The sequence below is a fragment of the Sapajus apella genome, unplaced genomic scaffold (assembly GCF_009761245.1).
Source record: "Sapajus apella isolate SASKATOON/1434 unplaced genomic scaffold, GSC_monkey_1.0 scaffold59, whole genome shotgun sequence".
In the NCBI taxonomy this organism is placed as follows: Eukaryota; Metazoa; Chordata; class Mammalia; order Primates; family Cebidae; genus Sapajus; species Sapajus apella.
Genome location: NW_022436999.1, coordinates 11,215,219 through 11,237,128, shown reverse-complemented (window position 1 = coordinate 11,237,128; position 21,910 = coordinate 11,215,219). Strand labels below are relative to the sequence as shown.

At 43.1% G+C, this 21,910-nt stretch overlaps 1 protein-coding gene across 1 annotated transcript in view; it reads left to right on the top strand.

The window, feature by feature from the left end:
• The first annotated feature begins 5,469 nt into the window (after positions 1-5,469).
• The window catches only part of SYT16 (synaptotagmin 16), a 280,971-nt gene continuing 264,530 nt past the window's right edge, over positions 5,470-21,910 (top strand). The window contains exon 1 of the mRNA XM_032245918.1: positions 5,470-5,580. Coding sequence (XP_032101809.1) covers positions 5,568-5,580 — 13 coding nt within the window. The 5' untranslated portion in view covers positions 5,470-5,567. The remainder of the gene's footprint in view (positions 5,581-21,910) is intronic.

The window sequence follows — 21,910 nt, the reverse complement described above, 5'->3', positions numbered from 1 at the left end:
TCTCCCAACCCCCTGAGCCCTGTGGCTGGCTATTCTGGGGACACAGCGACCTAGAATTCAATTTCCATCTGCTTCCACTACCTGCTTCCAAATGGCTGCCTTGCCTTCTGCACTTCTGGGGTCTAATTCCAGGAGGGCCCCCACTGCTGGCCGGAAGTCCTTCTCTTCTATTCATCTCTTTCATTTCCTCTCATCCTCCTAATAGAGGAACCTTAAAAACCTCTTCCACACTTCTAGATCCTCAAACCCCCCTTTTTCCCATCCTTCTTGGCAACTAAGCTCAGGTCCTATATTATAGAGAAACTTGAGACCACATCACATGCCTGAGCTCCCTTGACCTCGTTCTTCGTAAAATCCTTTTGCATCATATCATTCTCTCTTCCTCAACTTATGTTTCTGAGACTGAAAATGGCTCTTTCTCAAGGGTGAAATTCTCTGCCTGTTCTGGCCATGCTGTTAGTAACACCTGTTCTTACCTTTCTTTGCATTTTGTGCTATGTTATGTTACGTTATGTTATTTTTGAGATGGAGTTTCCCTCTGTTACCCAGGTTGGAGTGCAATGGTGTGACCTCAGCTCACTGAAACTGCAGTCTCCCAGGTTCAAGTGATTTTCCTGCCTCAGCCTCCCGAGTAGTTGGGATTACAGGCTCTCACCACCACAGCCAGGCAATTTTTGTGGTTTTAGTATAGAGATGGGGTTTCACCATGTTGGTCAGGCTGGTCTTGGACTCCTGACCTCAGGTGATCTGCCCTCTGTGTCCTCCCAAAGTGCTGGGATTACAGGCATGAGCCACTGTGCCTGGCCCTTTCTTTGCATTTTAGATCTTTCCTCTCCAGTGGCTCTTTCCTGGAGAAATACTATGGAGTTATGCATTTTTCCTTCCTGTTACATAATTTCATGTATCATATGGGTCTCCCTGTTTCTAAGTAGACTTTACCGTCTCTGGCCTTAGGTGTGGAGGCAATCAAAAGAGCCATAATCTTGGCTTTTAAATTTCAAAAGCGAAGATCCAAGTGTAAGACAAAGAGATTTGCAAGAAAGCAGGATGTTTCAAGAGTGAGTTTTGCAGCCTATTAGGAGATAGGTTTCCTTAGCCATGGGGAGGGAAATGGTCATAAAGGACAGCAGTGGGGCAAGAATCTGCCGGGTGTGAGAAGATGATGGCAGATATTGATGGTGGGCCTGGCAGTCATTCCCCCGCCTTCTTCCTTGTTGGCAGAATCCACTTTGAGCCATGAAAGCTGAAAATAACAGATGTTTTTGTTTCTAGCTTCCAGTGCCTCTAGCATGGTGGTGAAGGCCTTTGAGGGCTTTTACAAATATTTCCTTCTCTGATAAAAACAGAGAGATGAGGCCGGACATGGTGGCTCATGCCTGTAACCCCAGCACTTTGGGAGGCCAAGGCAGGTGGATTACTTGAAGTCAGGAGTTCGAGACCAGCCTGACTAACATAGTGAAACCCCGTTTCTACTAAAAATACGAAAATTAGCTGGGCGTGGTGGCAGGTGCCTGTAATCCCAGGTATTCAGGAGGCTGAGGCAGGAGAATTGTTTGAACTCAGGAGGCGGAGATTGCAGTGAGCTGAGATTGCACCACTGTACTCCAGCCTGGGAGAGAGAGAGAGATTCTGTCTCAAAAAAAAGAGAGAGAGAGACAAGGAGGAATATACCCCTCCCCCGCCAGCTTTGGGAGATTTTGTCCCGCAGCAGCCTTCCTATGGCCGAGGAGGAAGATGGGGAGTCTGAGTTCTTATGGGCGTTGTGGAGGTGCTAAACCAACCGTGGGACAACCCACCTTTGGATCCCTTGATATGTAACAAGGTGTGCTATTGTTTGAGCCACCCTTAAGTGGTTACATGGAGCTGAAAACATCCTATACTCCTTCTTAGAAAAGCATCCCATTGCCAGGCATTGGAAGGGAGGTGGTAGAACTTCCAGATAGGCTGGGGGACCTTTGTCTCATGTCACATTAAATGTCTTGGTTAGTGGTCCATCATGCAGAATTCCCCTCTACTCCGTGGTAAGGGAATCATAAGAAATGGTTGTGTGGCTTGTAAGAAAAGGCCTGAGACTCTCGAGATCTCATTGTTGCCTCAGAATAGAATGAGTGAATAGCCAAACTTTTCCTCTCCAGAGCAACAGGAAAGTCAGGGAGAAAAAGTCAGACCTGAAGGGGCTTTGGTGTGGAGGAGAGGAGAGAGTGGTGGCTGCCATCCATACTCCTGGCTGTGGAGGTCTGATGAACTCTGAGGTCCAGACAGAAGAGGTACATGCTAATAGGACAGATAGGGCCTGATACCTCTTAATATTTCTGATGCTGCCCAGCCTGTCCTTCCAAACATAGATGCAACCCCACGAAAAAGTGGGGAAGGAAAACTTTGAATTGCCTGAGAAAAGCCTGAATCAATGGAGTTTACCTTAAACTGAGTAAAATCAAACTCCCTAACAGTGGAATAGGGGCTTGGGCCAAGAAATTAATTTAGTTATAAAGTGAAAATTTCTTCTTTTATTATTAAATACTTGAATATGTGTCCAGAAATCTATCTTAAAACAAAACCCATCTTATCTTGATCCTGCTCTCTTCCAAAGCTCTCCATCCTCTTTCATTCCTTCACCAATAAACTTTTTAAGAGAATTACCTATGCTTAGGAACTCTGCTTTGGTGAAATCTACTTGCTCATTAACCCCTTCTCATCTAACATCTAGTGCTATGCACCTGCCATCCAACAGGTCCATTATTCAGAAAACATTTATTGAACATATACTTTGAACTGTCATTTTTTTCTTTGTCTCATTTGGAAAAGCCAGTTTGATTAATGAATAAGGAGCCTCACACATGTTCCACTGACCCTTCAACTGAATCCAAACCCAACCCACCCTCTTTGCCCTCACGCCAGCTTAACCTCCTGGTTTGTGAGCTACAGATAGATTCAAGACTCCAGGGTCATCTTTAATTTTTCCTTTTCCCCATCCAACCCATTTCAAGAGTGTTGGCTTTTGGGCCGATTACAGATGGAATAGACAAATGAACCAGGTCTCTATGGTTCTTAACTAGAAATGTGCTTCAGAATCACCTGTGTTAAAACAAAGGCTAAACACAATTTAAAAAACGAGACCCCTAAGTCCTACTCCAGGTGGACTGAATCAGAATGTGGAGCCCAATCAGAATATTCTCTCCCTCATCGTGCTCTGTGAACTGACCAGAGAGGACTCCTATGCTGTTCTCTGGCAGTTTCCTGTCTGCCTAAACACGTGGGAGCTGCTTCTGACCCTCCCTTGCTCCTGAGTCTTCTCAGCATCCAGCCCGGAGCTGGGGTGATACCTACTGATCGGGTTGAATGTGTATCTCCAAGTGCATCGAATGAATTGTATCTTTGTATTTATATTTTATTATTTTTAAAGACAGGGTCTCATTCTGTCACCTAGGCTGGAGTGCAGTGGCATGATCTCAGCTCACTGCAGCCTTGACCTCCCAGCCTTAAGTGATCTTCCCCCTCAGCCTACTGAGCTGGGACCACAGGTATGCACCACCATGCCTGGCTAATTTTTGTTTTATTTTTTCTAGAGACAGGGTCTCATTATGGCTGCCTTGCCTTCTGTACTTCTGGGGTCTAACTCCAAGAGGGCCCCCACTACTGGCCGGAAGTTCTTCTCGCCTATTCATCCCTTTCATTTCCTCTCACCCTCCTAATACAAGCACCTTAAAACCTCTTCCACGCTCCTAGATCCTCAAACCCACCTCTTTCCCTTCCTTCCTGGCAACGAAGCTCAGGTTCTATATTATAGAGAAACTTGAGACCACATTGTATGCCTGAGGATCTCAAACTCTTGGGCTCAGGCCATCCACTTGCCTAGACCTTCCAAAGTGCTGGGATTACAGGCATGAACCCGGTCCTTTTCTTCTTCTTCTTCTCCTTTTTTTTTTTTTTTGAGATGGAGTCTCACTCTGTAGCCCAGGCTGGAATGCAGTGGCTCCATCTGGGCTCACAGCAACCTCCGCCTCCCGGGTCCTGATTCAAGCAATTCTCCTGCCCCAGCCTCCCAAGTAGCTGGGATTACAGCTGCCTGCCACCATGCCCAGCTAATTTTTGTATTTTTAGTAGAGATGGGGTTTCACCATGTTGGCCAGGCTGGTCTTGAACTCCTGACCTCATGATCCACCCATCTCGGCCTCCCAAAGTGCTGGGATTACAGATGTGAACCACTGCGCCCTGCTTTTTTATTCTTTTAAAAACTAGGCACAGGGTCTTGCTCTTTCACCCAGGCTGGAGTGCAGTGGTGCAATCATAGTTCACTGCAGCCTTGAACTCCTGGGCTCAAGTGATCCTCCTCCCACTTTGGCCTCCCATTACAGGCTGAAGCCACCGTGCCTGGGCGAAATGGATTGTATCTTTAAGACGTATTCAGCCTGCCATGTAATTTAGGACATGTATTTGAGCCATTTGATCCTTCACATGATGAATCTGGTGGTGGAGATGGGGGTTTCTAATGTACCACTGTCCCCTTATATATTAGGCTGGTGCAGAAGTAATTGTGCTTTCTGCCATTACTGTTAATGGCAGAATAACCCAATAACCCATCACAAATTGGTTTTTGGACTTAGAGAAGATGTATACAACATTCACAGACAACCCCAGTTCAGAGCCCTCCTGAATCACAATGGCCTGTGAGGCCCAAGACTCACTCCTTCGGCCTGGTCCGCTTACTCTAGGATCCATCCCTAGTCAGAGGCAGGGCTGTGGTTGGCTATGGTCATCTATCAGTTGCTCATCCAGTGGACATCCAATCAGTTAGTTGGCCGTTTATTCATTCATTCATTCATTCATGCAGGCATCCAGTTATAAAGTCATCCATTCACCCACTCAGTAGAAATGTGCTGAGAGCCTACTATGTGCTGGGAACTATTTTCACATTGGAGACAAAACAGAGAGGACATGAAGAGCATAGACCCCTTGGAGCCTATGGGGATGGCGTTGAGCGGTTTCGCAGGAGAGCTCCTGCCCGGGAGGACTAATGCCCAGCACCTGGCTCATCCTCCCCACACGCCCAGCTCTCCTCCTGCTTTGCTCCTTTCAGCTGGGGCTGAGCGTTGGGTCCCAACCTCGCTGATGAGAAGCTCCAGGTTAGGGATGAAGCGGAGAATGGGAAAGGTGACACGAACACAAGAATGTAGCGGGAACGTTGTAGGAAAGGTGGCTTGGAGAGGCAACCCTGGCGTGGCCGCGAGCGTGTTTCCAAGTTGCTGTGAGCATTGTCTTTGGGGGAGGGGCGGGAAGGGAAAGGAGGGGTGGGGGACGGACGCGGCGAGGCGAGGAAGGGGAGATCCAGCCGCCGGGCGTCGCAGCTCGGCCGCTCTGCCGGGGAGGCTGGGCTCTCGGGACGCCGGCGGCGGCCGCGGGGCTGGAGGCTGCGGGGCGCGGGGCGGCGCGGCGGGGGCGCGCGGCGGGAGGGGCTGTGCGTGGCGCGGCCCCAGAGCGCACCGGGCCTGCCGAGGAGCTCGCTCCCGGCCGGGCTCGGCGCCGGTTCCCCCAGCCTGGGCAGCCGCCCGGCAGCCCCTCTTCGGACCATGGCGACTGACAGTGAGTGCGCTCCGCCGCGGAGGCCCGGGGGTCGGGGGAGGCCGAGGCGCCCAGGGTGGGAAGTTCTCGGCTTTCAGACGCTGCCTTTGTGCTGGCTCGCGGGAGCAGCGGCCGGGTCCCCCACGGCTTATCACCCTTGGCTGCCTGGCAGGGCTTGGAAGGGCAGGTGGCCCTGGCGGCCCGCCCCGCGAGGGATGTGGCAGAAGGGCGTGCGCCAGGCGCCGAGGCGGAGGGGACCCTCGTTGCCGTGGAGCAGCGGGGCCTGCCATCGCAGCCCTTCGCGGGTACTGCCCCCAGGCCCAGAGCCAGCCTTCAGGGAGCCGGGCAAACGAAGGCACCGCGCGTTTTTGGCGCTGTGAGTTCAAGGTTCGCTTCGAGTCCTGGATCGGGTTTGTGCGTCTGCCTTCCGGGGATCAGGGTGGCTTGCAGCGCTCGGCTGTCCAGTGGCCCACGGGCTGTGTTCGCTGCGGGCAGCACAGGGCCAGCTGGAGACCGCATTTGCTTACCATGGTCAGTCGATGGGAGGAGTGCCTGGAGACATCAGGTTGAAACTCTGAATGGATGCGTTGGAAGGCTCTGTGTTGGCCTGCTTTTGGCATATTGGCACCACTGCTTTTCTGGCTCAGTGCTTTTGGAAACTGGAATCCCGTCTATGAAAACTGGTTAAGTTAGTTGCATCTGAAGCCAGATACGTATCAGTGGAGCCTCAAAGGGAGTTCAGAGTAAAACCAGGTCACACCTGCCTTATACCTAGCATCCAAAGTCACTAGCATAGGCTTGGCGCATGTTAGATGAGTGAATGGGCTGGATGTGGTGGCTCAGGCCTGTAATCCCAACACTTTGGGAGGCTGAGGTGGGAGGATCGCTTGAGTCCAGGAGTGTGAGGCTGCTGTGAGCTAGGACCCTGCCATTGGACTCCAGTCTGAGCCACAGAGGAAAAAACAAAAGGGTGAGTGGTGTGCTGGCTACACAGGCCCTTTGGAAGGTATTTTTTGAGAGGTGAGGAGGAAGAGAGATGGGAAAATGATATGTTAACATTTCTGCAATAATTTATTTTTCCTGTAAACGATTATTCCAGGCAAGAACACAGCTTTAGGATAGTGCAGAGAGGAGTTTTTGTAGTCAAACAGATCTTTATTTTATCTCTCTAGAATTCACTGGCAGTGGGACCATGGCACTGGCCTCAGTTTCTCTAAATTAGGACAGGGCTGTCATTCATAGCTCTTATAAGTGATGGGCACACAGGTGACCTTCAGTAAACACTGGTTGCCATCTCTCTGCTGTTTTGCCATCATCTGATATGTAACATATGTGTGTGTGTTTAGAAAAAAAATTATGGTTGAGGCTTTACTTAACAAAGTAAGACTCAACAAAGAAGGAGATCATGAGATTTGGCCTTACTGTATTTTTCAGGAAAAACAAAGGCAAAGGGGTTCAAAGTATCTACCGGCAATTGTGCATCACACACAGACATGAGACACTGTTTGTTTGTTTATTTATTTGTTTATTTGAGACGAAGTCTTGCTCTGTTGCCCAGGCTGGAGTGCAATAATGTGATCTTGGCTCACTGCAACCTCTGCCTCCCAGGTTCAAGCGATTCTCCTGGCTTAGCCTTCCAAGTAGGTGGGATTACAGGCACATGCCACCATGCCTAGCTAATTTTTGTATTTTTAGTAGAGGTGGGGTTTCACCATGTTGGCCAGGGTGGTCTCGAACTCCTGACTTCAGTTGATCCACCTATCTCGGCCTCCCAAAGTGCTGGGACTACAGGTGTGAACCACTGTGCCCGGCTAGTTCTCTTACTTATTTTCTTATGCTTTGGTTAAGATGATATATTTAGTATCCTAGAAAAATAAACTGAGATGCTTCCATACCAATTTATTTAGATTAATGTTTCTTCTCCTTCCTTATATGGTATATTCGACTGTACTGAAGAATCAAACTTTTGTCCATTGATTTTGTTTAGGAAAAAATTATGATATTTGACCATCTTAGCTCTTGAGTAGTTTTTTAGGCTCAATCTTATGTTCTTTCTCAGCTGAGATGGAGCTAGAAATCTGAAAAGTTTTCAAAGTATGGAGAATCATTATTTTGTCTTTGTTCTTATTCAAAAGTAACGTGAGAGGCTTACTGTGCGTTCATATTATCAAAAGGGAGAGAAGGCTTACTATGTGTTCCTACTATCAAAAAGGAGAGAAGGAAAGTATTCTCAGTCAGTGTCTTGAAAAATTTCTCACAAAGCTTGACCACATCTGCAGCTTGAAGTCCCACAATCTTCTGATAGTTAGCATGTAGGTGATTCTGAAACTGTAGAGCCCTGGGCTTCTCTCACATATAGAGTTCTTTAGTTAGCTCTGGTCCTTGGTCCTGGTTGTATATTAGAATTACTTCAGAGAGCTTTAAAAAAGTACCCTCACATCAGTAATTTTTAAAATGAGATTTTCTTTTTTTGTTTTGTTTTTTTTTTGAGACAGAGTCTTGCTCTGTTGCCTAGGCTGGAGTGTAGTGGTGCAATCTCAGCTCACCAACCTCTGCCTCCCGGGTTCAAGTGATTCTCCTGCCTCAGCCTCCCGAGTAGCTGGGACTACAGGCGTGCGCCACCATGCCTGGCTAATTTTTGTGTTTTTTATAGAGATAGGGTTTCACTGTGTTAGCCAGGATGGTCTTGATCTCCTGACCTCTTGATCCACCTGCCTCAGTCTCCCAGAGTGCTGGGATAACAGGTGTGAGCCACTGTGCATCACTATGAAAAATGAGGTCTTAAAGTTTAACATGCATCAGAGTTACCTGGAGAGCTTGTTCAAACAGATCGCTGGACTTCACTCCCAGGGTTTCTGATTCAGTAGGTCTGGGGTGCAGCTTGAGAATTTACATTTCTAACAAGTTCCAGTGATACAGAAACTACTGTTCCTCTGTTCTTCTCCTTACTTCTGCAGGTGAGGAAATGACAGGTGAGGGGCAGGTAGGAACAGAGTGATGATCACTTCTTTAGCAGTCCTGTCTTGTTACCGTGCAGTGAATACATGACCTGGGTAAGATAAATGAAACCTGGGCACAATATTGCCTTAGGGGTATAGCTGACTGCTTCCCCCAACCCCCGTTTTCTCCCCCACAGAACTTCCCCTTGAGGGAAAAATTGGTTCTAAAACCAGGCGAAATCCAAGTGTTCTATTCCAGTCATTTCTGGAGAGAATCCAGAAAGACCTTCTATATGAATGTAGCATGTAAATTATATAAAACATGGAGATATTTTTAAAATATTTGCCTGGAAACTTATAATGTTCACAAAAAAGAACATAGCCAATAGAAAATATTCTTATGTCTAGATAGCATGCCGTTTAAGGGCAGATTCCAGAGGAGAAAAGGAGAACTTGAGAGCTTCAACTTGGTTTTCAGTAAGTTATCATGAAACCACGAGGAACTTTGAGATCCCAGTTATGTGAAGTGGCGGTACTGGGTATTGAACTATTTCATGATTTCCTCAGTGACAAGCATTCCAGATAATATTTTGTGTCCAGAACACAAAAGTAGTGAAGTACTACTTTTCTTTTTTATTCCATTTATGGCATTTGTTGCATTATTAGTCCTTCCTTTTATAGGTGTTTATTTTTGAAGTCACTTTAGTCTGTTTGTAAGAATAATTTCTTAGGAACAGCCAGGCATGTTTAGGCAATGTTGGGAACATCTAACTCTATTAGACCCTGGAAATCTTGGGCAATTTTTGGATGGATGGGACTTTGGGGCTGTGACTGATGAGCATTTGGTATTGTAAAAGGAGACACCTGTCCCCGTTTGGGTGCTCCTGGCTTCCTGGCTGATCTTGTGTCGTTTTTGCCTGTTCCATCACAGCCTGATGTTCCTGCCCTGCAGTCAGTGTCCACCAGCAGCCACTCCTTCCCTTCTTCTTGCTGGCAACCTGCAATTTCCTTTCTCCTCATCCTGTCTCCTCCATCAACAATTTCCACTCAGTGCTCAGTCCTGGAAGAGAATGGGTGGGGGTAGGGGATCAAATATAGGCCCTCAACAAGTCCAGGTTAGAAACCAGTGCTAAACAGTTACTTGAAATGTTCAAGGTTTCAGATGCTTAGACTGTAAGAGAAAATTGCTTCACTTTGGCTGAAAATGGACGGAAAATCTTGAGTTACATTATTTCTAAACCTAGTCATTATTAAAAAGTTTACAAATGATGCCAACTAAAAAATATAGACAGACTAAGAGAGTTAGAAAATTACTATTTTGAAACAAAGCAATAATTGACTCAAGCAAGATTCATCCATGGATGCTGAACTTTATGTGAAAATTTTAAGAGGAACAGAATTATTTACATTGTTAAGGGATTTCCCTCAGGGCAGCCTGTTTCTCTAGGACCCCTCTCTGCTGCAGAGAGCTTGTCTCTTTGTTTCTTGATTAAGAATTTCTGCTCTTAACCTCAAAAACAAACAAACAAAAAAAACCAAAAAAAGAACAAAAAGCATTTTCCCCAAAGGTTATTAATTGGAAAATGGAAAATGGAGGGGAAAACCTGGAGTATACTAACTTAACCAAATAATCAAAGTTAATAATAACAATAGTGGGGCCAGGCGCCGTGGCTCATGCCTGTAATCCCAGCACTTTGGGAGGCCGAGGTGGGCGGATCACCTGAGGTCAGGAGTTCAAGACCAGCCTGACCAATATGGTGAAACCTTGTATCTACTAAAAATACAAAAAATTAGCCAGGTGTGGTGGTGGGCACCTGTAATCCCAGCTACTTGGGAGGTTGAGGCAGGAGAATCACTTGAACTCGGGAGGCAGAGGTTGCAGTGAGCCAAGATCACACCATTGCACTCCAGCCTGGGCAACAAGAGCAAAACTCTCTCTCTAAATAAATAAATCAAAGAAACAAACAATAATGGGACAAACTGATATCCTGTACTTCCTGATATGAAGCACTGAGAAAGACACAGTGCCACCTATGGTTCTGATCATGAGGAAGCATCATGTCATGAAAGACATCAATGTCATGAAAGACGGCTGAGGCTCTGTTCAGACTGAAACAGACTGAAGAAACCACTAAATGTATTGGATGATTCTAGGTTATATCCTAGATCAGGAAAAAATGTGACAAAGGGACGGTATTGTGATAATTGGTGAGATTTGAATATGGCTTGTATATTGGATTGTATATTGGATTGTATATTGCATTGTATCAGTGTTACATTTCTTAAATTTGGTATTTTTATTGTGGTCGAAATGGGACATGATATCTGCACCTAAACCTCAAATGCTTGAGGAAAAAAGGATACGTGCATGTATGTGTGCATTTGTATTTATATGTGTATCACATGAGAGAGAAAGCAAATGTGGCCGAAGGTTAGCATTTGGTGACTTTAGGAGTTCCTTATGCTGTTCTTGTAGCTCATCTGCAGATTTGGGGAAGAGGGAGTTTATAAGTGAAAGCACCGAGATATTCTGTATTCTAGGCTTTACGGTCTAATACCATTGAGTTTATTTTTTGAAATAAATAATGTTGGACTCCTGATTTTGTTGTGAAGTGATAATGTTAACAAAACTTTTCGTTAGGGAAAATGTCATATACACAAGAAGAGAAAATAGTGTAGTGAACCCCAGTATTCAGGTCACAGAGCTTAACTAGTGTATTTCACCAGTCCTGTGGCCTCCATTTTCACCCCCACCTCCACCTTTTTGGAAGAAGCATTTTGAAGGCAAATCTAAGACATCATGGTGCTTCACTCCCCTCTGTGCATACTTCCTTCTTCATAATCCCATGCTGGTACCAGACTTTGATAGCAATTCTGCAATAAGAGATGACAGCATTTGGAGATTATTAATGTTATAGAAAGCAGAGTTCTGGGGAATGTACTGATTTGACATATATGGGCTGTGCACTTGTTTTAAGTTTGAAGAGCTCACTAAGCCTGGGTAATTATAAACAGTGTAGAAGAAAAGGTCTGCGTGTTCTTGTTTTGTTTTCTAAACTGCTCCTCCTGTTTTTAGAGCAAGAATTAAATTCTAGAAAAAAACATGAAAATGGTTATGGTGACAATATTCTCGACTGATTTACCCAGTTGATATTATCCTATTAAAACATTCTAAGAGCAAATCAGCATAAATAATTTCATACTGTTTGAATAGAATTCCTGTGTTTTCATTTCAGCATGGCATCTTTGAATTGGTAACCCCAGTGAAGCTTTTTCTTGACCAACCTGACTTTCTAAATGTATGTAGAACTTGGTCTATATGTTTTATAATAGAAATGGGACAGATCTCTTGGGAGGAATAAACCTTCCCTTCTCCTGAGTATAGTAAATTTGGATGACATTTGTCCTTTTAGGTCACTAGGATATTATTTAGTCATTAACTACTATTACTATTATTTGGTCATTAACTACTATACACTATCATTAGTATTATGAATGGATAAGACACCTATTATGCCATTTAATAATTATCTGTATATGAAGATGATAGTCAAACTCACCAATAGTGCTTTCTAGTAGATTAGAGATGCATCTGAGGCACATATTACAAATAAAAATTTTATGCACAGCTATCATCCTTAATCCTTAATGGAAATTAAGGATTATACATATCTGATTTTAGGTAGTTTAAATTTACAGATGGATAGCACCCCGTTATTATTGTGAGAATATATTCTTCTGGCTTCTAACTTTAGGACTATAATAAGTCATATTCTGTAGTTTTACTCACAATGGGGCAAAGGTTAAGAGACACAAAATGATTTTACCCACCCTGCATGAGAATGCCCCTGGTTTATATACTTAATTCATAAGAGCACCATAAACATAATCTAGCAATTACAGGGAGGTATTCAATTGGCTTAGCTCAATAGAAATTTCAAAAGATTGATGAACTGAATGTGGTATGGTGGAAGAGAGCACAGGCGTGGTTCCAGAGGTGCCTGAGTTGTGAACTCTGGCCCTGACACTCAATGGCTGGGTAACAGGTAAATTGTTTAACTTCCCAGAGGCTTTGGGTTATTCTGCTCTGAGGAATTACAAGGAGTAAAAGAGATGGAACAGAGTTTTTGGCACATCATATGCCTTGATAAATGCCTGTCCCTTTACCTGCTATAAAATCCTTTCCATGGTGTGTCCCTCCCATAGGGTGTACCTCATATTATGAGAACAATCTGACTCTCCGAAGCAGCGTGCCCAGTCAGTGATTCCATTTTTCTGTGCATGAGAAATATAAAATTAAATGTAAGACTAGGGAAGAAAATGTAGGACAAGCACCCAAAGGTGCAGACCTCAGATTTTAAATAAAAGGGTTAATCATGTTTTCTTCCCCAGTGCTTATTGTTTTGTGCAAGTGTACTTGTACCATGAGCATGTGGATTTGTGAAACATGCACACACACAACTTCTAGAAACCTTGGGAGAGTTCAGTGCTGGGCTCTGAAAGGGGCTACAACAGCTACCTCTTTGATTTAAGAGCCTAGAGGGTTCTGAGCACTTCTCTGCTGATGTGCATTTGGCAATCTCTCTGGGCTTCGTGGCCCACCCCTTTCAGGAATGACTGATGGATAGCTGAAGCACTGGGTGGATATTGCTACAGGGCACCTCTTCAGAGTTTTATTTTATTTTATTTATTTATTTATTTATTTTGAGACAGAGTCTTGCTCTGTCACTCAGGCTGGAGTGCAGTGGCACAATCTTGGCTCACTACAACCTCCGCCTCCCAGGTCCAAGTTATTCTCCTGCTCAGGCTCCTGAGTAGCTGGAATTACAGGTGCCTGCCACCACATGCAGCTAATTTTTGTATTTTTAGTAGAGACAGGGTTCCACTGTGTTGGCCAGCTGATAAACTCCTGATGCCAAGTGATCTGCCTGCCTCACTTCTCAGAGTTTAATGCCCTCCTGCTCTGAAGTTTTATAAAAGCCCCTTCAATGATGTTTATAAGCCTGAAAAATTTCTGGCTGCTCATTATTGAGGTTTAAAAAGGCGTAATATTCTAGTAATACCCATACATAAATGACCTTGTGTCCACTGGCCCTGACCTTAGCCACCTAGCCCTTCCTTCTGGGAGTAGCCATTCTCTGTCTCAGACATCTGCTCTGGCATCCTCCCACTGCCCATTTGGCATTCTCTCTCTCTCTGTGTCTCTCTGTATCTCTGTCTCTCTCTCTCTCTCTCTCTCGCTCGCTTTCCAGCGCTTGCTCTTAACTCCCCATACCTGCCAACCTGCTTTTCCCTTTGGTTTCACTCTTCTTTGGTATTTTGGCTGAGGCACACCAGCTCTATTAGTGTCAGGTTTGCAGCGCCCTCAGCAGCTCAGCTGCCTTCAACAGCCCTCCCCTGGTTCTCCACAGGAGGAAGGTAAAGGATGACCCCTCTCCCCTAACCCCTATTTCTTAGACTTTTTAGAAGCACATTACAATATCTTTCCTAACTGGTCCATTAGCATAAAATCAATTGTTAGATTTTAGTGGTGATAATTAGAATCATAGTCATATTTTCTAGTGTTATTTTTCTTATACTTCCTCTATATTTGTTATCTATTGCTGTATAACAAATTGCCACAAAGCTAGTGGCTTAAAAAGATACTTATCTGTCATTCCACAGCTTTGTAAGTCAGTAGTTAGCACAGTTGCATTCAAGGTTTCAGCTAGGGCTGGGTTCTCATCTGAAGGCATGAGTGGGGCAGATTCAATACTGAGCTCACAGATGTTGACAGGATTCAGACTCTTGGAGGCTGATGGACTGAAGGCCTCAATTTCTTACTGGATATTGGCTAGAGGCCAGCCTCAGTTCCTTCTGTGTGAACCTCCCAATATGGCTACTTGCTTCATCAAAGCCAGCAAGGGAGAAAATCTCCTAGTAAGATGGTTGTTAAAATCTTATGTAGTAGAATCATGCAAGTGACATACATTTGCTGTATTCTCTTGGTTAGTAGCAAATCATAGGTTCTTCCTTAACTTAAAAGGAAGGGATTAAACAAGGGTGTGAGTACTAGGAGATGGGGATAATCATAAGTCATCTTAGAATCTGTCGCTACACTCCTCATGAAACTTTCATATCTACTTCTTCAATTTGATTTTTATCTGGAGCATTACATTTCCTCTTTAAAACTTTAGATATCATTGGAATGGTGTATTAGTCAGGATTCTCCAGAGGGACAAAGGATGTATCTATAAAAATGGATTTATTGGGGGGAATTGGCTAACATGATCATGAAGTAAAGTCCCAGCATGGGTCATCAGCAAGCTAGAGAACCAGAGAAGCCAGGGGTGTGGCTCTGAGAGAGCCTGGTGGCATGGCTCAGTCCAATTCTGAAAGCCTCAGAACTGGGGAAGCCAACAGTACAGCACCCAGTGTGAGGCCAAAAGCCTGAGAGCTTCCAGGAGCTTGCTGGTACAAGTCCAATAATCTGAAAGCTGAGGAACCTGGAATCTGACGTCCAAGGGCAGGAGAAAAAGTCCTGCTCCAGGAGGGAGAGAGAGAGAGCAGAGGGTGAATCCCCTATCTTTCCCCCAACTCTGCTTTGTCCTAGCAGGGCCCCCAGCTGACTGGATGGTGCCCATCCACACTGAGGGTTGGTCTTCCTCTCTTAGCCCATTGACTCCTGTGTCATTCTTCTCTGGAAACACCTTCACAGACACGTCCAGAAACAGTGCTCACCAGCCATCTAGGCATCCTTCAGTCCAGTCAAGTTGACACCTACTATTAACCATTGCAGGTGGGAAAGCCTGAAATAATTGTCTTGGTCTGAGAAGAAACTGTTCCCTTCTTTCCAACCTGAGAGCTGTTGCACTGTTGAAACAATGGTGCTGGAAGGGTAATTTTTGGTGTTTGAGCTGCTATTGGGAAAGTCCGTCTGAATAAGAGGCTGCTGTGGTGAGCTTGGAAGAAGCAGAAGGCAGTATGCTTTGTGAATTAATTTTATGAAAACATTACAGATTTATAAAAATTAAAACATATCGTCTCACTTTTGGAAAAGTTAAAAAAACGTAGGAAGTCAGGATGACACTCTGAAACTAAGGTTGAAAGTGGGTAAAGGTCACAGAGTGAGAAAAATGAGGAAGAATGATACCAAAGAGCAACTGTTTTCTCATGGGAGAAAAATAGATTTTGTTAGGGTACCTTGCCAATGTGTGAGGCATTATATGGGGATAGGATATTACTTAAAGTTCTAAGGCTCTATTTTTTTATTTTCTATTTTATTTATTTATTTTTTTGAGATGGATTTTTATTCTTGTCGCCCAGGCTGGAATGCCGTGGCGCAATCTCAGCTCACTGCAACCTCCGCCTCCCGGGTTCAAGCAGTTCTCCTATCTTAGCCTCCTGAGTAGCTGCAATTACCACGCCCAGCTACATTTTTACATTTTTAGTAAAGATGGGATTTCGCTATGTTGGCCAGGGTGGTCTCAAACTTCTGACCTCATGTTCCTCCTGCCTTGGCCTCCCAAAGTGCTGGGATTACAGGCATGAGCCACAGCACCTGACCTATTTTTTTTTTTTATTGTTAATTTGTTTTTATGAGATAGGGTCTTACTCTGTTGCCCAGGCTGGAATGCAGCATAAAGTTTTAATATGCTTATGTTGTATGCTCTTAATTATTCTACCCACTTCAGACTATTGCTTTGTACCTTAAAAAAGCATGATACAGGCTGGGTGTGGTGGCTAATGCCTGTAATCCCAGCACTTTAGGAGGCTGAGGTAGGCGGATCGATTGAAGCCAGCAGTACAAGACCAGTCTGGCCAACATGGCAAAACACTGTCTCTACTAAAAATATGAAAAAAAACAAAATGAGCCAAGCATGGTGTTACAAACTTGTAACCCCAGCTACTCGGGAGGCTGAGGCAGGAGAATCGCTCGAGCCTGGGAGGTGGAGGTTGCAGTGAACTGAGATTGTGCCACTGCACTCCAGCCTAAGTGACAGAGTGAGATCCTGTCTCAAAAAACAAACGAGCAAAAAAGAGTGTGATAGAAATCTAGAAACTGGAGAGTGATTGACTGCTTCATTATACTGTTTTGTGTGATGATACACTGCTGGTTGAATTCTTGCTTTAAAATGATTGCCTTAGAGTTTAAAATATAAAACTATTCTCAAGAGTTTGCTTAATGGAAAAGACTGATTTGATTCCATGTCCCTTTCTTGAAACTCTGGACACTATTTGTAATCAACTTAAGACTATCCCACTTTTTATGAACTCACGTGGATCCTGGAGACAAACATTTTTATTTTATCTGAGAAAATTGGTCTACATAAAACGAATACAAAAAGAAGAGTCTGAGCTCACTTTATTAAAAAGGGTTCTTTTCTCCACTGTGGTCCGAGTCACATACTGTTCTGTTTTCTCTTTGAAATCTTTGTCAACTCTCCCATTCAGAATCTGTCACTCATTTTATTCATACCGCTTATATTTTTTTCTTTTTTGACCTTATTCTAGTCTACACTGTCTTTGAAGGAAAGAACTACTTTTGCAGGTATTTCTCAATTTTGTTTTCTATTGAATATGTGTGGTGATGGCTTATCTATAATAAGCATTTTAATGTTTGCCACATTCATTCTGTTTACCTACTGTGAGGCTTCCGTTTTTTCCTATATCCCATCCTTTACTCCAGCATTTTCCAAAGTGTGAACTCAAGGTAATGGTGGTCCCTAAGACTTTTAGGGGGTCTGCAAGGTCAAAACTGCTTTCATAATAATAAGAATATATTTTTTTACTCTCATTTTCTTGAGTGTACACCAAAATTTTCAGAGGGTGCATGAGGAGCTATGACCTCACCATCCTGTGGCTAATCAAATGTGTGCTTGTATATTCTTCTGTTTTAAAAATTTCTTATCTTTAATTTTGGACATGGTAAACATCAGTAAATAAAACAAAAACTAAAGTGCTTTGGGGTCTTTAAAATTTCAAAGTAGAAAAGAGCCCTAAAACAAAAAAAAAAAGGGAAAACTCCTTTTACTCTGTCATAGGTTATTCTGGAACAAATCCTCTATTAGCATCTTGAAAAATGAAGTGTGATCCTTGGTGGTTCTTTCACATTTGAGAGTGGGGCACCAAAATAGCTTGTAAGGGAGGGTTGTGGTCTGCTTCACTTGCTGTGTCACTTTAGGGTGATTATTCAGGGATCCATTTCACTGTGCCCCCCAGCTCCTGGTATTTGTAGATGTAGTACGTCCTCACGTAATGTCATTGATAGGTTCTAGGAAACTGTGACTTTAAGCGAAACAACATATAACAAAACCAATTTTACCATAGAGTAATTGATGCAAACGAGTTAAGTTCCTGGCTGGAGCTCATGCCTGTAATCCCAGTACTTTGGGAGGCGGAGGCAGGTAGATTGCTTGAACCCAGGAGTTTGAGACTAGTTTGGGCCACATAGTAAGACCCTGTCTCTACAAAAAGAATGCAAAAATCAGCCAGGCATGGTGGTATGTGCCTGTAGTCCCATCTACTTGGGAGGCTGAGGTAGGAGGATGGATTGAGCTCAGGGACGTGGAGGCTGCAGTGAGCTGAGATCATGCCACTGATTCCAGCCTGGGCAACAGAGCAAGACCCTATCTTAACAACAACAACAACTACAAAAGCGAACTAAGTTTCTGTGGTGTATTTCTTGTCACAAAACTTCTAAATAAAAGCCCCACACCCTTTAATATTAAACACTGAAATAAAAACACTGAGCTATATGTACATTAAGAAAGATTAATAAAAACAAGTAAGATAATGATCTAATTTTTGGTGAATCAGTGAGTAATAGTGGTCTATAGTGTGGTGGGCTAAATCAACGAATTAACTTGTGTAAAGCGAAAATTGTCAGGAGCACTTCCTGTCACCCCACAGTTCAAAAAGCAAACAAAGGCTTGCAGAGTGCTTTCATAGCCATCATTTATTTTTGTGCATTGGTACAATTATCATAAACTTTATAAAGTTTTACAATAATTTGTTTTTATTTCTCCATTTATTTTTCAACTCACTTATTCCAGTTCAGGATTGTGGGTGGCTGGGGCCTTATCTGGCAGCTCAGGTGCAAGGTGGGAAGCAGCCCTGGACAGGACACCATCCCATCTCAGGGCACTAGCAGCCACGCTCACTCACACTGGGGCCAAGTGCACATTTTTGGGATGTGGGAGGAAACTGGGGTACCCAGAGAAAATCTATGCAGACATGGGTGGAACAGCCAACTCCACACAGACAGTGGCTTTGGTCAGGAACAGAGTGTTTTGTTCTCATCAATGTTGTAACAAAACAACATTATTTGAGAACCTGCTGTATTTTTTTTCTGGGCCCAGTAATTTTCTTTACTGATGAAGATTCCAGTTTCCTGTCTCTGTCTGTCTCCCTGAAAATGCTTCTGGGCATAAGCCTAGTTGTCAATATTTTGTGAATTCAGGAGGTGAAGAGGCCTGGCAGTCTTCTCTTTTGTTATCATAGACTCTTCCTAAATACTCCATTTTTGGTACAGAACTGCATTCTTGCTACGAGGGATGCCTGGTTTCCAAATCCACAGCCTCTCTGCTTTTATTTCTCCAGATATTAAACAGAGGTCCCTGTAGACTTGGTGTATTAGTCAGCTGGGACTCCCATAACAAAATACCACTGACTGGGTGGCCTGAACAACACAAATGTATTTGCTCGCAGTTCTAGAAGCTGTAAGTCCAAGACTGAAGTGCCGGCAGGGTTGGTGTTTGGTGAGGCCAAACTGAAGTTCTAAAGACCCCAGTCCCTTTTAATATTCCTGGCTTGCAGGTGGCCCCTTCTCTCTGCGTCCTTAACAGGGTGGAGGAGAGAAAGCTCTCGTGTTTTTTCCTCTCCATGTAAGGCCACCAAGCCTATTGGATTGGTCCCACCCTTCTGACCCTATTTAATTTGAAATACCTCTTTAAAGGCCCCATTTCCAAATACAGTTGTATTCTGAGGTAGTGGAGTCAGGGCTTCAACATATGAATTTTCAGGAACATAATTCAATCCATCACACTTAGGAAGGGGTTAGTCCTCTGGCTTCATTGTTGGCTGCTGGCTCTTGTGAAGGCTTGGCTCTCTGTACATCCTTTCTGCCAGTTCTCCTGTTTTCAGCCCTCTCTCTGTTCACCACCTTCTGAGGGAACAGTCACCTACAATGACAGAACCAATCTGGGATTCTGCTGCATGAATCAGCTTTCCTGTTGTGGCATTTCCCCTGTGTAGGTGCCTTGCAGAGTGAAGAAAGATGGTGAGACTTAGTTTCTAGCTATATCCTTTTCATCTTCCAAAAATGTGTTGATCTTTCTCATCTGCTACTGTTTCTCCCTTGCTCTTTTTGTCGATGTTGGTTTTTACCTTAAAAAAGATTGTTTAAGAAATCTGAGGTGCAGCAATAGAGATAAAAGGCTGTGTTCAGTCTGCCATTTCACACTGGAAATGAGTCATTGATATAATCATCAATGTTATTGATTATTCTAATGTTAACCAAAGGTACCTTGCTGGGACAAGGCCTATTGGTCATGATTTTTTTTTTTTTTTGGTTATTCTATTTCCCTTTCTCTATCTTATTTTAAATTACTTACACAGTTTTGATGTTTTTTGTTATATTTTGTATGTTTTTAAGTGGACTAGAAACTACACTGTACAGTCTCAACTTCTCACTGTCGACTTAGAATCAGTATTTCACCACTTTAACGGAATATAGAATTCTTACCACCAAGTAAGTCCTCTAGTCTTTAAGATATACATTATATTCACATTCTCTTATGGGCCAAATTGTATATGCCCCCAATTCATATGTTGATGTACTAATCCTCAGGACTTCAGAATGTGACTGTATTTGAAGCTAGGGTTTTTAAAGAGGTAATTCAGTTAAAATGAAGTTAAATAAAGTCATTGGAGTGAGCCCTGATTCAGTATGACTAGTATCATAAGAAGAGGAGATTTGGACATAGACAAAGAGAGGATCATGTGAAGACATAGGAAGAAGATGGCCATCTACAGTCCAAAGAGAGAGGCTTCAGAAGAGACCAACCTTGCTGGCACCTTGCTCTTGGAATTCTAGTCTCCAGAAATATAAGAAAATAAATTTTAATTGTTTAAACCCCACAGTTTGTGGTACTTTGCCATGGTAGCCCTGGCAAACTAATACACATACTTTTTGCCTTCAAAAGTCAAACATTTTAAAGAACTCAGAAGAATGATTTATTATGTTTACCAAGATATTTATCATCTTCATTGCTCTTCTTTCACTCCTGATGATCCTGATTTCTTTTAATAATATTTCCCTTCTGTTCAAATAACTTCCTTTAGCAACTCTTTTAGAGTAGGAATGCTTGCAACAAGTTTTCTTAGCGTTCCTTCATCTAAAAACGTCTTGATTTCCCTTTTGTTCTTGAAGGACATTTTCACTGGTACAGAATTCTGACTTGACAGTTGCCTTATTTTAGCACTTCAAAAATGTGCCACTTCCACCCCAACAAAATAATCATAGGATCTGAAAATGTGGTGCAGACTTGGTAGAAATAGAAAAGAAAAACACAGAGTCATACAGATTGTTCTGAGTGTTAAGGAGAATTGGATCCTATCTGATACCATAAAAACTTATAAATCTGAATACACATCTCAGATCACTGTGTGCAGTGTGACATTTCGTCCTTTGGCTGAGGATGAAGACCCTGAGCTCTCTCGGAGACAGACAACACAGATCAAGTTCTTTTTCCTTATTCTCACTTTAAGGCTATTGCTAAGTATTGTTAGGCCCAAAGCATGTGCACAATCATGGAATTGTTAGGGAAAACACCACTACCAGTTGGACCAGAAACAAAAGATTGATCATAAAGTCTACGGGCTTAGACAGATATTTGAAAAAGATAAAAACTGTAATGAAAAAATAAGCCAGTATAAATCCAGTGTTATTTGCATTAGAGAATATGTTATATTGGACAAAATAAAGTTTGCTAAAACATGTTTCCACATTTTTATAGTATCTACTATTTAGTGTTGTATTTTATGAATGATATTTAAATAGAGTTGTTGGCATTCTGATTGACATATTTAAGTATAAATCTATTAATATATCACAAAAGAAAAAGTGCCTCTTCCTACTGGCCTCTATGATTTTAGATGTGAAATCCACTGTCATTTGAATTGTTATCCCACTATATTTACTTTATCATTTCTGTCTGGCTGCTTTCAAGATTTTTTTATTGTCTTAAATTTTCAGAAATTTAATCATGATATGTCTGGGTATGGATTTCTTTGGGTTTTTCTTGTTTGAAGTTTAGTCACCTTTTTCAATCTCTAGATTTATGTCTTTCCCCAAATTTGGGATATTTTTATCCATTATTTCTTGAAATAGTTTTTTAGTACTGAATTCTTTCTCTTGTCCTACTGAGATT